Source organism: Arachis stenosperma, chromosome 4 (genome assembly GCF_014773155.1).
Source record: "Arachis stenosperma cultivar V10309 chromosome 4, arast.V10309.gnm1.PFL2, whole genome shotgun sequence".
NCBI lineage: Eukaryota > Viridiplantae > Streptophyta > Magnoliopsida > Fabales > Fabaceae > Arachis > Arachis stenosperma.
This window is the reverse complement of record NC_080380.1, coordinates 122,012,029-122,026,355: the sequence shown is the minus strand read 5'-3', so window position 1 is coordinate 122,026,355 and position 14,327 is coordinate 122,012,029. Positions and strand designations below refer to the sequence as shown.

The 14,327-nt window shown below is 31.8% G+C and overlaps 2 protein-coding genes across 2 annotated transcripts; one reads left to right on the top strand and one right to left on the bottom strand.

The window, feature by feature from the left end:
- The first annotated feature begins 4,108 nt into the window (after nucleotides 1-4,108).
- LOC130973145 (gamma-interferon-responsive lysosomal thiol protein-like) lies at nucleotides 4,109-7,141 on the top strand. Its single transcript, XM_057897560.1, has 5 exons — nucleotides 4,109-4,423; nucleotides 4,799-4,864; nucleotides 5,484-5,624; nucleotides 6,361-6,453; nucleotides 6,906-7,141. The coding sequence occupies exons 1-5, from the start codon at nucleotides 4,109-4,111 to the stop codon at nucleotides 6,981-6,983; spliced, it is 693 nt and encodes a 230-aa protein (XP_057753543.1). The 3' UTR covers nucleotides 6,984-7,141.
- A 575-nt stretch (nucleotides 7,142-7,716) lies between these two features.
- On the bottom strand, nucleotides 7,717-12,538 carry LOC130973315 (kinetochore protein SPC24 homolog). The gene is made up of 7 exons (XM_057897792.1): nucleotides 12,171-12,538; nucleotides 10,357-10,474; nucleotides 9,308-9,535; nucleotides 8,509-8,650; nucleotides 8,285-8,386; nucleotides 8,108-8,181; nucleotides 7,717-8,004 (listed from the first exon to the last, which is right to left on the bottom strand). Exons 3-7 carry the CDS (start codon nucleotides 9,483-9,485, stop codon nucleotides 7,889-7,891), a joined length of 612 nt encoding a protein of 203 aa, XP_057753775.1. The 5' UTR covers nucleotides 9,486-9,535; nucleotides 10,357-10,474; nucleotides 12,171-12,538; the 3' UTR covers nucleotides 7,717-7,888.
- Nucleotides 12,539-14,327: the final 1,789 nt, after the last annotated feature.

Sequence of the window (14,327 nt, the reverse complement as noted above, 5' to 3'; positions counted from 1 at the left end):
TATGCTAATTTATACTATGCCATAAATTACAAGAATCGACAACATACAAATAAACATGCACTTTACTAAGTTTAAACATGCCTTCAATACAATATTTTTTTCCTATTAATACATCATTTTTAAGCAAGATCACTTTATCAGATTCCATTACAATTTTAAATCTTTTTTTACACAAGATACTAACAGAAACTATTTTTTTTTTCAAATAAAAAACATGAAGTGCATTTATTAAATTTAATTTCTTTTTAGATGTAAAATTTAATTTTACATTTTTTTACCACAAATTTTGGTTGACTTGGTATTGCCTATCAAGACTTGAAGGTTGTAGAAGGTTTAGAAAAGGGAGGTTGAATCTATACCTCTCTTTTAAGTTACTGTAATAACCCTTTTTTAAAACAAACTTGCTGTCTGAATCTATTTGAACTTAGCAGTGAAAAATTTATGAGACAATTTCATTTTGTCTTATGAATATCAGAAAACAGGATAGAGCAGAGAAGAAAAAAGCTAACACAATCATGTATCCTGGTTCGGTTGCCTTGTGCTATGCAACCTACGTTCAGTCTCCACCACAACTATGGTGAAATTTCCACTAAAGTTAAAGTATTACATACACCAATTTCACAGGATTGACACAATCCTTTCACACTCAAGTTCTAACCTAACTTGATATTGGCTATGCTAATACCTAACTCTTCAATCTTAGTGCTAACCCAACTAAGAAAGGGATACCCAACAGGTACAAGATACAAGACACAAACTTTACCTAAAAAAATCTGAAATAACTCTAGATTTTTCTCTCAAGTGTATCACTCAGCCTCTTTCCACTCATTTGGCTTTTACTTGAGCTCTCTCATTATGCCTTTTCACTCAAGAAATTACAGAAAGATAAACATTGAAAAGTAAAATTCAATCTGTAAAACATGAAGGAGATTGACTTCTTCAACAGCCTCTTTGCTATGTGATAAACCAGATTTGCATGTCTCTGATTCAGTTCTTTATTTTTAGCAGAATGCCTCTTTGAAAGAAAGCACTGTCCAAGTATATGAACTTCTTCAGAGAACTTCTTCATAGAACAAAACCTCAATACACTGGTTTATCTCTCCTTGATTTTGAATGAAGAAAAATCTTCTTTTATCTCCTTGCAAGTTGTTGGATTCTTCTTCCTAGGTCAACTTCTTGAACTTTGTGCTTCACCAACTCAGCCGTTCACTTTCTTCCATTTTTACCCAAATTAGGAACTTTTGGTTCTGACCTCCTTTGTTGACCGAAAGCCTTAGATCAGCAAAGATACAAGTTTCAAAGGTAAACTTGAATCTGAACCATTGATGATGTGCTTTGACTCTAAGAAACTTTGTGAACCCTTGATTTATAGCAGTAGAGATCAAAGGCTTCTTTCTTCATTTAACCAGAAATGGGTATGAGGGAAAAGGAAGTTTCAGCAAGTTACTTTGGGGTACCAATAATGGAAAGATCTTTCTGATTCGCCTAAGATCTGATTTTGCCCTAACTTCTGATTTCTTCTTCTTTCTTCTTTGTAGCTAACCTCTTTTTCCTTCTAGGATGTGAACCATGGCATGGCCATCTCTAACTTAGCTTAGCTTGCTTTGATTAGGGTGATTAGACATTAGCTTTTTGTGATTTACCTTTCTCTCTCTTTCTCTTTCTTTCTGATTCTTACTGAAGCAAACATGTGAAGTGCTTTGGAAGGCTGATGGAGTCTTCATGGGCTTGGGTTGGATTTATTTTCCATTCAGCCCAGCTAATTTCTTTGCTTAACAACCTTGGGCTTTTAGTGCTTTGTAGCCCACTTTGTTTCTGGTTTGATTTTTCTCCTATTGTGCTGCTGCAATATTCTTTCTTTGGCCTACAACACTATATCAAGAACAATTAAAAACTAATTAGATGATTAACCCAATAAAATAATGTTTGTCATCATCAATTGAAGTTAGTTAATTTCTCAATTCAACAAGACTTCTCTATTGTTCACTTCTTCATGTTTTGAATTGGTTGTGATCATTACAAACATAAACAGTAGTCCCAGAATCTAACTATCATTCAAGTAATTTTTCTTGTGTTGCATGTAACCATGACAATTTGTATATTTTGTACTTTTTCTGCAACCATTGCAATTAGATCCTTCTATTCTACTAAGTTGGTCTTTGGTACTTTCTTTTTCAAAAGTCTACATTCTTTTATATAATGTATTTCTTGTGACAATGATAACATTCTCTATGTCTCTCCTTGTCTTTCCTTGAATCTTTTGAGAACTTTTTTTCTTCTTATTGGTGTTGTTTTCACCAATATGATTCACTTTATAACTTTAAGAAAGATACATAACATCACGTTTTTGAGTTTCCACCTTTATACGTATATGCCTTAGTAATTTCTCAATTTTGAAGTCCTCACCAAGATGTAAAAGTTTCTTCCTGTAACTATTCCAAGATGAAGATAATTTTAAAATAATTGCTCCAACTTGTAATGATTCAGGGATCACTACTTGTAGATCATGAAGTCTACTTATAAGGATTTGTAATTCATGAATTTGATCCATAACAGGCATAGCATCATTCATCATAAATTCAAAATATTTCATCATAATAAACTTATCTATTCCTTATCATTCAGTATTATAAATTTCTTTCAAAGACTTCTAAATCTCCAATGGTTATTGAATTGACATGTAGAGATCATTGAGTCGGTCGGATAAAGTATTGAGAATATGATTTTGACATGCAAGAGTATCTTCATCTCATTTCTTCTTCAATTGAACAATTTTTTATTTTTTCTTTTGGTGTGGAATTTTCAGCAGATCGGCAATTGGTATAGACTTTGGGTCAATCACATATGCAAGATTGAAAACTAAAAGAAGAAACATCATCTTGTCCTTCCAATGGTTGAAATTTGTTCCGTCAAAGCGATCCAACTTGACAAATTCTTGATTTGACCTTGAACGTGGTGTTTTGATCTTGTGCCATCTTTAAAAAATATCTTTCTAAAATTGATGGGTATATGAAGATGGTTTTAAGGCACGATTAGATCGCTTTCTTTAAAGAGGTATTTGTCCTCACACTTAGTTGTTATAGGGTTTATGACAATACTCTCCCAATATACAATGAAACCTAAGAATTTCTTAATTAGTAATAGTAAAAAATTATCAACTCTTTTGAACAAAGAAAATCTCTTAATAATTAAAATAAATACTTGATTAGTATGTATAAATATTGGACAAGAACTTTATTTATATCTATTGTACATAGCAATTATAATTTGTCACGTCCATAAATTATTGTAATTCTTCTATTGTCAATATGCACAATGTTTCAAACATACATCAATCTTAAAAAATTGTGTCCTTTTAGCCAATAAATACACCGTTCTTAAAAAGTTGTGTCCCTTTAGGCAAATGATACTATATGTACCATTATTATAATTGACAATATATGAACAACTAATAATCATTTATTAATATTAATAATAATATTAATAATATTAATTAATTAAATTTATAAAAATCTTTTATTTATTTTATTATTGTTGTCATATAATATATAATGATTATTAAAAAAATATTTAAGTCAAATAATATATATAATATACATTATTTAATTCTTACAGAAAATAATATACATTTTACAAATAGTAAAAATAAAAATATTATTTAGGTCCTTCATAGGAGAAAAAATTGTCATTTTTCGTAAATATGACATTTTTTATTTTTTAGATTATCTTTTAGGCAGTGGGTAATTACGTAGATGATCATTCTATTATTTATTATATGACAATATAAACTTTTATAAGACAATAAATAGAAATTAAATTCACATTAATGTTATTTAATGATTCAAATTTAGTCACTATCGTGTGAGAAACTCAAATAATAACTCCAAGACACAGCAAAAAAGTCCTCCTAGTTACTTTGAAGTCTCATTCTATATTTATTATATTTTCTATAACAATATAAAACTTTCGTAGCGCAATACATAGAAATTAAATTCAAATTGATGTTATTTAATGATTTAAATGTAGTCACCATCTTGTGACAAACTCAAATAATAACTCCGGAACACACAAGCTCAAAAAAAAAAAAAAAAAAAAGAAAGAAAAAGAAATGGTTGTTTCTCTAAAACTAGGAATAATGATCATTGTTGTAGCACAAACCCTTTTGATTTTCATGGATGAATCTAGTGGTGTTAATTCATACCCTTGTGATTCACATGATGCCAAGATTGTTGATGAGACTAATATTATGAAAGTTAATCTCTCAGTGTACTATGGAAGCCTTTGCCAGCCATGTTCAACTTTCATTATTAAGAATCTCCAGGAAATATTCTACAATGGTCTTATCAACATTATCAATCTCCAACTAGTTCCTTGGGCCAATGCTTATATCAACAATGACACTAATAATTCCATAATTTGCCAGGTTTTGTGTTTTAATTTGTTTAATTTCTATTATTGTACATATAGAAGTATTTATGTTATGCTGAAAGAATTAAATACTGTTTTATTATATCTGACCAGATCATGAAACTTCCTAAGAATTAATTTGAAATTTTTGTGAATTTTGATCATGATTTCCATTTGCTTTGTATTTTTAGTGGTGTACATTCAGTTTGTTCTTTCAATATGCTTTCTAGGAGTCTCTTTTCTTTTCACTTTAAACGGGAAAAATTGTTCAAGCTTCAAACTTTCTAACAATGACTTTTTATTTCAATTTTCACAAAGTTTTGAACATTTCTTGTTTAATTATATATATATTTTATTCTTTTTTAATATTTCACTTTGTAATTTTAAGCAGAATGGCCCGGATGAATGTGAGCTTAATTCGGTGGAAAGCTGTGCCATCAACATTTTGAATGATGTGGTGAGTAGTGCACATTATTTGTCCACAATTAACCTGAAGATAGTAAAAATAAAAGGCTTATTGTTATTTATATATAGTTTCATTAAATTTTCAAATTTTTTTTTATAAATTTCAATTAAACCTTACTAATTATTTTCTGTTCAAATATAAAATAATTTTGAAATATTTATTTTTAAGTTTAATTTTAATGCATTGATAATATAAAACGTTTTATACAGTCGTATAATCACATTCATTCTTTTGGATGATCATTTACTCGATTAATGTAAAAGGTAGTTATTTATACTGTAACATTACGTAATTAGATGTATGTGTAAAATTAATTTAGACTGTTAATGCATAAAAATTAAATTCTTTTTTTATGCTAAAAAGAATTGTGAAATATTTTATAAATAAATATTCTATAATTATGTTTTTTTCTGAAATCTAATAACTACTAAAAAATTAATTAAAAATATTTATTTAAAAAATTTTAAATTATAAAAACTCAACTAAAATTTTGGTAAAATTTAAGAGACCATCAGAGCAATTAAATCAAAATGAAACATGTTCTAAAAATCTTGTTTCAATTGGATCATAGCTTTCTAAAATAACAAATTATTTATTTTATATGATGCAGAACAAATACTATGCTTTGATTGAGTGCTTGGAGCTTCTAGCAATTGAAAAAAGGCAAAAGAATTGGGAGGAATGCTTCAACACATTAGGTTTGCCTAATGCTCCTATTGTCAAATGCCATAACACAGGAAATGGAACCGAGGTTACCATATGTTTCTATCCATTTATAATTATTAAACAAAACAATTTAGAAGAGAAAATACTCTATAAAAGATGTGTTTTTTTTTATTTTTTTAAATGGTTAAATAATTTTTTTTGTCTCTATAAAATATGGTAGTTCATAATTTTAGTTTCGTTAAACATTTTTTATAAACATTTAGTTTTAACAATTTTCGAAGTGAAATTAATCTTTAATATCATATTCTATATATATGTATACAAATCAACTTTATATTTGTGATTCAAGTACAAATATTTAAAAGTCACGGTTGAAAATGAATTGAGTAAAATATATATACATACTACAACAAGAAAAGCACATAGAAGTATTATTTTTATTATGCAATGTGTTGATTGGACTCGATATTATAATTCCTCATTTTATCTAATGGCATAAAAAATATATAACAGTGTATCAATAAGTGTCAATGTGTTAGTCAAGATATATAATAATAACAAATATGATGTTAGTCAAGATAGTAAATAATTTAAATTCTAACAAAAAAAGGTTTGGGTTTGAGTCTTTAAAATAGTAAAAATATATTTTTTTATAGGTTATATATAATAATTAGTATTTCAGAAAAGAAAATTTGTATACCAAACTTCTCTTATATCACTTTTATATATATATAAAGTAGATAATAGATAAATGTAATTCAATTTCCACTTTATCTATGATGTTTTAACATTAAATTTTAATTTGAATTTGGCCTATGCAGCTTGGACGAAAACATATTAATGAAACTGCACTTCTTCATTCACCTCACACATTGTTGCCAGTGGTGGTGGTAAACAATAATTCAATTGGAAAGGTTTTTGTGCATTTCCTTCATTTTCCCCTTAGCTTTCTTATTGTTTCTATCAGATAATGAAACTTGAAACATATGAGGAATACTTGTATACCTTTTTAAAAAGAGTTCAATTAGGCAGCTAAATTTTTTAAGTTAATATCAATAGATATTTTACATTAATTTTTATTTTAATTTTTAATTTTTAAATTCTAAATACTAAATTCTAAATACTTCAAAAAATGAGTTAGAAAATAATTTTACAATAAAAAAATTAGCTTATATTGATTAATTAAAAAGTAGTTTTTTATACTTTTTTTAAAATATTTAATATGTCCTTTATGAAGAATAAGCACATCCTACATATATATAACTCCTAAGTGTTGTAAATATATATAACTCTTAATCTATGGTTTGGTTTATTATTGTTTTACAAATGTTCTCTTAAGTTAAAGTTTATTGCTTGTTTCATTCAGGAATATGAAAATTTCACAAGCTACGTTTGTAATTCTTATAGAGGCTCTTCCATGCCAGAAGCATGCAAACTTCATTAGAAATGAAATAAAAGGCTATACACTATGCTATGACTATATGAGCCAATCAACCATGGCCAAGCTCTCAACAGAGATGTGTAGTAGATGCAGAAAAGCCTTATAATATTATTTTATTTTTCTATAGTTCATCCTACTAGTACTAGGCAGTGAAATGTCACCATATGTGTAACAGTTCTGGGTATTAAGAAATCAATGACAACAATTAAACAGGGATAGCATATATTATATTATTATTTGTTTCTGTTGTGCATTTTTTTATTTTATGCCTAATACGGTAATACCATTTTCCCCGTCTTATATGGTCCATTTTACATGATCCATCATATCCATATTATTATATGACTAAACAATTCTTTTTTCTCTTTTTGGGTTGTTACTGAAGTGTATATCAGTATATTACAACTTTAATCATAATAAAACCGTTGGCCGTTTAATGGTTAATAGTGTGGGACACAGTTACAAAGTCTATAGCAATGCTAGGATGAAATCAAAGGTGCTACAATGTGTTATTCATTGAGATGAAACACACTTCTGCTGAAATGTGCTATTTGTTTACACCCTTTTTCAAATGCACAAGAAATGAGTTTCTTTTTATGAAGTATGTGTCAACTTAATATATGAATACATTAACACAAAATATTCATCAAATTGTAACGAATCAAACTAGTATCTGATTCTAGGCATAAAACAATCCATGAAATTGAGTATCTAAAGGTATACTCTCCTGGCTAACTAGTCAAAAAATAAACATTGCAGGATTGTCATTCATGTTAAATTAGCATATAACATAAATTCTTACACCATTGAACAAGTGACGACATGATTCCTATGATAGTATGATGTCACTCAAAGTTGGGAAATTATATAGTTACAACAATCATCTGAAAAACAGACATGTTTGTTGTTTAACACAAATCTGCACTTATTCTTTTCCAAATGTCATTACATACATCAAGGGGAGTCATCATTGATGTGTCATATTCAAACTTCTCCGCTGCATTTTTATCCTTGTCAACAATATCTGCAATAATGATTAAGGAACAAGCATATTTTGCATTCTAAATGACCTAAAAAGGAAGAAAGAGATGCAGGAACAAAGAATAGTAAACTCAACAAAAGGATACAGCCTGAAATTTTGGAGGGATCATCCAAGTCTGGTAAAATATTTGAGACACAAGCATACATTGAAAGTAGCTTCCTGAAACACGAGAATAATGCAATTCTTTATGTTCTAATCTATATGGAATTGTGTATAAGACTATAAGTTAAGATTTCTCACTAGTTTATAACAATTTACTTACTCTTTCCTTCGCTTATCTTTGTCAATTTTCAATAAAGCCTTCTTTCGCTCTTGGACAGAATTTTGCTGCTGCATTAGTTCATTAAACTCAACCCCAATGGTTGTGTTGAATCAAAATAGATGGTAAGAACTAAGAAGATATGTCATCCAGAAAGTCGGCAATCACGAGAAAAACACGCACACACGAATACACAATTAGAAATATGAAAACATCTAGACACTTATCTAAATTCCTCTTTCAGAAAGTTCTCTTTCTCAAGTTCCTCATCCAGCTCTCTCTGAAGAAGGTCTAGTTCTGCATCAGAAGCACTCTCACATCTAGCTTCCTCTTTTTTCTGCTTGCATGCATCTATCTTTTTCTGACAATCTGATTCGCATACAAACTAGTCAACCATACAGCTAGAAGGCCCACTCATCATAATTATCATGAAATAGATAACTTGAATTCAAATGGGCAGATATAAAATAGAATTGGTTGTAATGGAGTTCTTTCTTCAATCACAAAGAAGGCACAAGTACATATTAAACCTACTAATGAGTGAATCAGAGGCAAAGATTATAAAATCTAAGGAACTTGCACCTTTCCATGTAAGATTGTCATAATTTAGACTGAACTTATATGGTATATAAGTAAACCATAGAGGCAAATTTGCTAGCTTTGTAAAATAGAAAGACATTGCTTAAAACTTCTGCTCTGCTTTTAAATGAATTATATTTATGATATTGTTGAAATGTTCAAAATCATAAGAAAGACTTGTGAGTTGATACCAGAAATTGAAGATCAACATCTTCATCAAAGTTGCAACATTAGCAGCTACAACATCCGAGGTAACCAAATAACCAATGTACTTACCCCTCATCATCATAAAATGAATTTTTTGAACAAAATAAAATTCTCAAATTCCCACCTTTTCTCTTTCTACCATTGCATTGCAAAATTCGAATAGTACCTACTAAAATGGAACAAAATCGCGGCACAAGATGAGTTAAATAGAACAACAAAAATTGGAGGAATGAAAAAGACCTTGGAGCAAGTTGCGGACATGGTTGAGGTCGGAATTGCAGGTGGAAGAGAGGGAAGTAGTGCGTCGGAGACATAGAGCAAGGTTGTCGATGTCGTGCCGATCCGATAGGATCTTGACGAGGTCGTCGCACCAGGAGATCAACTTCTCTACGTCGATGGTTCTAGAAGGATCCACCATTGGAAATCTGAGTGGGAAAAAGGGAAAGGGAGTCTCTTCTGTGCGTTCCTCTTCACCATACCAAGAGTAAATAGAAATTAGAAAACAAGAGACACAAATATAGGTTCTAGCAGGAAAAAGAACTAGGGGTGTTCATGGTTCAGTTTTTTTTCATAAACTGGACTGAAACCGCACTAAACCAAGCTGTCTTTTTCACATAACAAGTTCTCTCTCTCTCCCCCTCTCCCTCTCCCTCCCCTCCCCCTCCCTCCCTCCTCCCTCTCTCTCCCCCTCTCCCTCTCCCTCTCCCTCTCCCTCTCTCAGAAGTCAGAACCCTCAAGTTGTCAAATTTGAGATATTTTACTTCACTTCACCTTCAAAGTTGATCAAGTATGGATGGAAGTCCCGAATTGTAATTAAAATCATGAGAAGAATTAGTAACAAATTTGTAGTCAACTCCTTGATTCTGGAAAATAAATTATATATCAACACAAGTTTCAAGTGCATAGGGAATCATCCATATTGTGGCATTCTTAAATATTTCAATATATTTAAGACTCCACTGTGTTCTTTTGTCCTTATTATTATTCTTAAACATTTCAATATATTTCATGCTATATATATGCCCAGAAATTAATTAGTGTCATGATGATGCTACTACATCATTTTATTCTTCAACATTCTTATTCATGTCAGCGGACCACAGGAAAATATAATTACATTACAAATACCTTTACATATTACTTATTATTTAAGGCCCAAGCACTGATATCAATTATTTAATTTGTCAAACATTTGAATCGGGGAGTTTGAGTTGAACAAATCACCAAGCATGAAGAAGTTAAAAACAAAATCAAGAGGCTACAGAAACCTGAAGAAGTGAGATTCTTACTGTTTATGCAGCAGCAGTACCTAGCCTTCTAAAACAGTGATCATCCACGAAAGGTAGAAGCTTTGAACGAAATGGAGCATACCCAGATGTAAGACGGCTGTCTCCCCTGGTTCCAATCCTATTAAAACATAAAGATAGGACAAGGGTAATGAATGGCAAATAGAAAAAGAAAATAAACAAAGAAAATATGGATGAACTGCATACAAAACTGTACAAGATAAAATAATAACTTGAATGCCAAAATCATATTGCACTTGCAGCAGCTTTAAACCATGATTTGAAACTTGTTCTTGCTAGAGACTAATGTGTATAATTAAACGAAACTAAGAAATACAGAACGCGGAGACTGTTCCTAATGCTCCAATCCGGAAGTAAGCAACGAAAGCTAGGGCCGAAGTGGTGTGCTAGGGTTTAGCCGTTGGTAATGGTGCACCGTAGCATCATGGAGGTTTTTTATGTTTGCAAGGTTCTAAAAACCGGACCGGTCATCAAACCACTCCGATCACTGGTTCACTGGTTTACTGGTCCAATCAGTTCAATCGTAGTCCAACCGGAAAAACCGTTTTATAATAAAATAATAAATAAATTATAAATAAACATCCTAGTACATACTTGTAGTCTAATACAAACTTAGTCATTCCATAAGAAAATCATCACCATCTAAAGCAAAATGCAATTCCAATCAATGAATACTATTCAATAAGTCAACCTAATCATTTAATAAGTTAATAAGTTCAAACAAAATGCAATTATAATTAATACTATACAATCCTTACAACTGAGTAGCAAGACCTCTTTTGCAATTAAGCTCAACCTAATCACTAAACCAAACCTTCTCAAAACACAATAATTATCAAAATTTATCACAATCTAAACTCATATCTAACAAACAGCTCAAAACTCCAGGCCATCAACAAACACCAACACAGGCAACAAAGATCAAAGATATCATCAAATTGAAAAATAAAATAAAACAAAATAACAATCATACCTGACCACACCCAACTGCACAAATCTCCTGTGTGGTGAACAGAGCATAATGGAAGAGAAAAAATGGAAAAGAATACAATCCCCAATTGGAAGAGAATAATGAAAACATTCAGCATATAATGACTGAGGCAGAAAACAGTCTCAACAGAGCATATTGGAAGAGAAAAAATGGAAGATAGTCACAATCTAAGCAAATGCTTCTTGATTGGCAGAAAATATTATTATTATGAGCAAATGCTTCTTGATTTATATTATCATCCATAACTGAAATTAACAGTTACAATCTAAGCACAAGATTAAGAAACTAACTCCTATAAGAATTAAGAAACCTGTAGTTCAATTCCAAAGATTTATTAACAGAAAAAATATGTTGATAGCAAAATCGCTAATAAAAAACCAAAGTGACATTTATTTTTGTTTCCAATAATGATTAATTACAAAACTTCTTTTATGATTTTGCAAAGGAATGGCCACAAAACCCCACATATGATGAAATCAAATTGTAATTAAAAAGAGAACACGGATAGTAGTAGAGATATACTGCTTCTCCTATAGAAACCATGGCGTAACTTAATTCCAGTAAATTCACTAAGCATCAATTCAACAAGCCCGTACCAATTTATCACAAGAATCAGTATCAATTTATCATCAAGAAGTAAGCCAGTAACAGACTTAATCAACCAGAGTTCACAAACACACACAAAATTAACTATTTTTTTTTTACTAAATCATTCTAAACACATTAAAAACTAAATTAACCAATCACATTTTCTTATAAACAACTGATTAAAAACAAAAAAATTAAGCAAGAAAAATTAACTAACCTTCGGTGGTCTTCGAACGAGCAGAGTAGGGAGGAGAGGGAGCAACAATGTGACGTGGAGAAGCTGGCGGCAGTGGCGATGCAACAGACGACGAAACTGGACCAGGCAAAGAAGCTGGCTACGCGCGAAGAAAAGAAGCTGGCGAAGAACGGCGGGACGGCGGCGGTGAGAAGAACGACGGCAACAATGGAGGCTAGGGTTTGTCACCTTTTTTTTCTTTCTTTGAGAGAGGGAAGCTTGGTTGAAGGTTTCAAGGTGACTGAGAGCAATGGGCGGTGGCGCTGATTCTCACGCCCTGCGGCGGTGGGGAAGACTTCTGTGACCTAGGGTTGTGATTTGGGGGTGGGGGACTGCAGCGCAGAGGGGTGACTGGGTGAGGACCGAAGAGATACTGGCGCGTTCTTTTTCTTAAAAACGAAACGACGTCGCTTCAAGAAAACCGACCGGGTCCTGATTCAATCCGACCGGCCAATTTCTGGCAGATTCAATTATTTTTAGCCCATTTTTTTTTTAAAAAAATGGTTTTTGATATTGAACCAAACTGCATTAGCACCTGATTCGTGATTAGATTGATCAAATAGATCGGTTCAATCCGAATTTTAGAATCATCGATATTTAGATTTTTGACATTCATTCAACTTAGAAACCAGTTTTTTTATGGTTTGGTTTTATAAAAATTGTAATCTCAATTTGGTTATTTTACTTAATTTATTTAAAACTGTTTCAATTCAGTTTGATTAAACTAATTTCTTCTAACACCCTTAGAAAGAGCTGAGTTAGTACTCAAAGTGGTCCTTGAACTTGTAGTTGAACTTCAATATAATTTTTGAACTTAAAATTGCCCTAAATTTGTCCCTAAACTTAACAACGATTGTTCATGATATACTTTCCGATGACAAAATGATAACGTGGTTGGATGGAAGCCACGCTGCACTGGTAAAACATCGTCGTTTCATTTTTTGCACCCAAATAGAACATAAACGACATCGTAAAGTATCTATTTGGGCGCAAAAAACGATACAACGATATTTTACCAGTGCAGCATGGCTTCCATCCAACCACGTCATCTTTCCGTCATCGAAAAGTATCTCACGAACGACCGTTGTTAAGTTCAAGGACAAATTTGGGGCAATTTTAAGTTCAGAAACGACATTGAAACTCGACTGATGAAAAACAACACTGCATACCTAAATTTTTGTAGGAGACAGCGTTCGTTGCGATGCCAGTAACAGAGATTTTAGGCGACAGCAGATGCTATTGGTGGATAAACAATGGTCAGAGAGAGAGAGAGAGAGAGAGAGAGAGAGAGAAGGGCACTGAGATCGGGTAGAGTGACTCGAAGAAGTAGGTATTCGCAGGCAATTGAATCCAAAATGCGATGTGGAAGTGGTAGGATATTTTGGCGAGTAAATTGCCATTTCTAACCATGAAAGATTCGGATGCTAACATTTCTTCCCATGAAAGACAAAAATTAAAGTTATACCCATGAAAGATGGGTTTTTACAGAAAAAATTATCCAAATCCTAAAAAATTAAATAAAATTTTCAAACTACCCTCTAATGTAACCTAAGTCTAACCTCGAATTTTACTCCACACCACTACTCCCCCAATCCCAAACCTTACCACCACTTTCATCCTCAACTACTGCCATCACCACTGCCATCACTATCACCACCACCGTTATTACCACTTCGTTTTCTGTTCTGTCATCATATTCCACTCGTGGAACCACTGCTATTTCTCACCATACCATCTAAGAGTAATAGAAGAAAAGCAAAACCAAACCATCATCAACCTCCTTTCATACCCTTTTGCACAGAACCACCTTATCTTCTCATCAAAGCCACCTTCAAAGCTTCTCAAGATTGCACTCTTTGTTAAGAGATGGCCTCAGGGATCTCATGCCGGAGGGCTTGAATGCCATGCTATGATTATCCATATTGCTCTTGCAAAAAGAGGCTATGAACTTCACATATTCACCACTTCACCAAGTTCCTCTACTATCTCGAAATCTAAACTTGAAAAGTATTTTCACTTCTCAAAACCAACTCCAAGTAATCACCTTGACCAAGCTTTAGTTTGGGAACAGTTTCAGGAACAGAACAAAACAGGGTCACCATTTGACATTGTTCATACTGAAAAGTGTTGGCCAAATTT

Excerpts from the sequence above, each read along its gene's own strand:
- LOC130973315 (XM_057897792.1), bottom strand. The coding sequence starts at position 9,485 with ATGGTGGATCCTTCTAGAACCATCGACGTAGAGAAGTTGATCTCCTGG. Across the intron at positions 8,651-9,307 it reads TGTCCGCAACTTGCTCCAAG|ATTGTCAGAAAAAGATAGAT; the intron begins GTCTTTTTCATT and ends TATGCGAATCAG. Across the intron at positions 8,005-8,107 it reads TCCCTCCAAAATTTCAGGCT|ATATTGTTGACAAGGATAAA; the intron begins GTATCCTTTTGT and ends TCATTATTGCAG.
- LOC130973145 (XM_057897560.1), top strand. The coding sequence starts at position 4,109 with ATGGTTGTTTCTCTAAAACTAGGAATAATGATCATTGTTGTAGCACAA. Across the intron at positions 4,424-4,798 it reads ATAATTCCATAATTTGCCAG|AATGGCCCGGATGAATGTGA; the intron begins GTTTTGTGTTTT and ends AATTTTAAGCAG. Across the intron at positions 4,865-5,483 it reads TCAACATTTTGAATGATGTG|AACAAATACTATGCTTTGAT; the intron begins GTGAGTAGTGCA and ends TATATGATGCAG.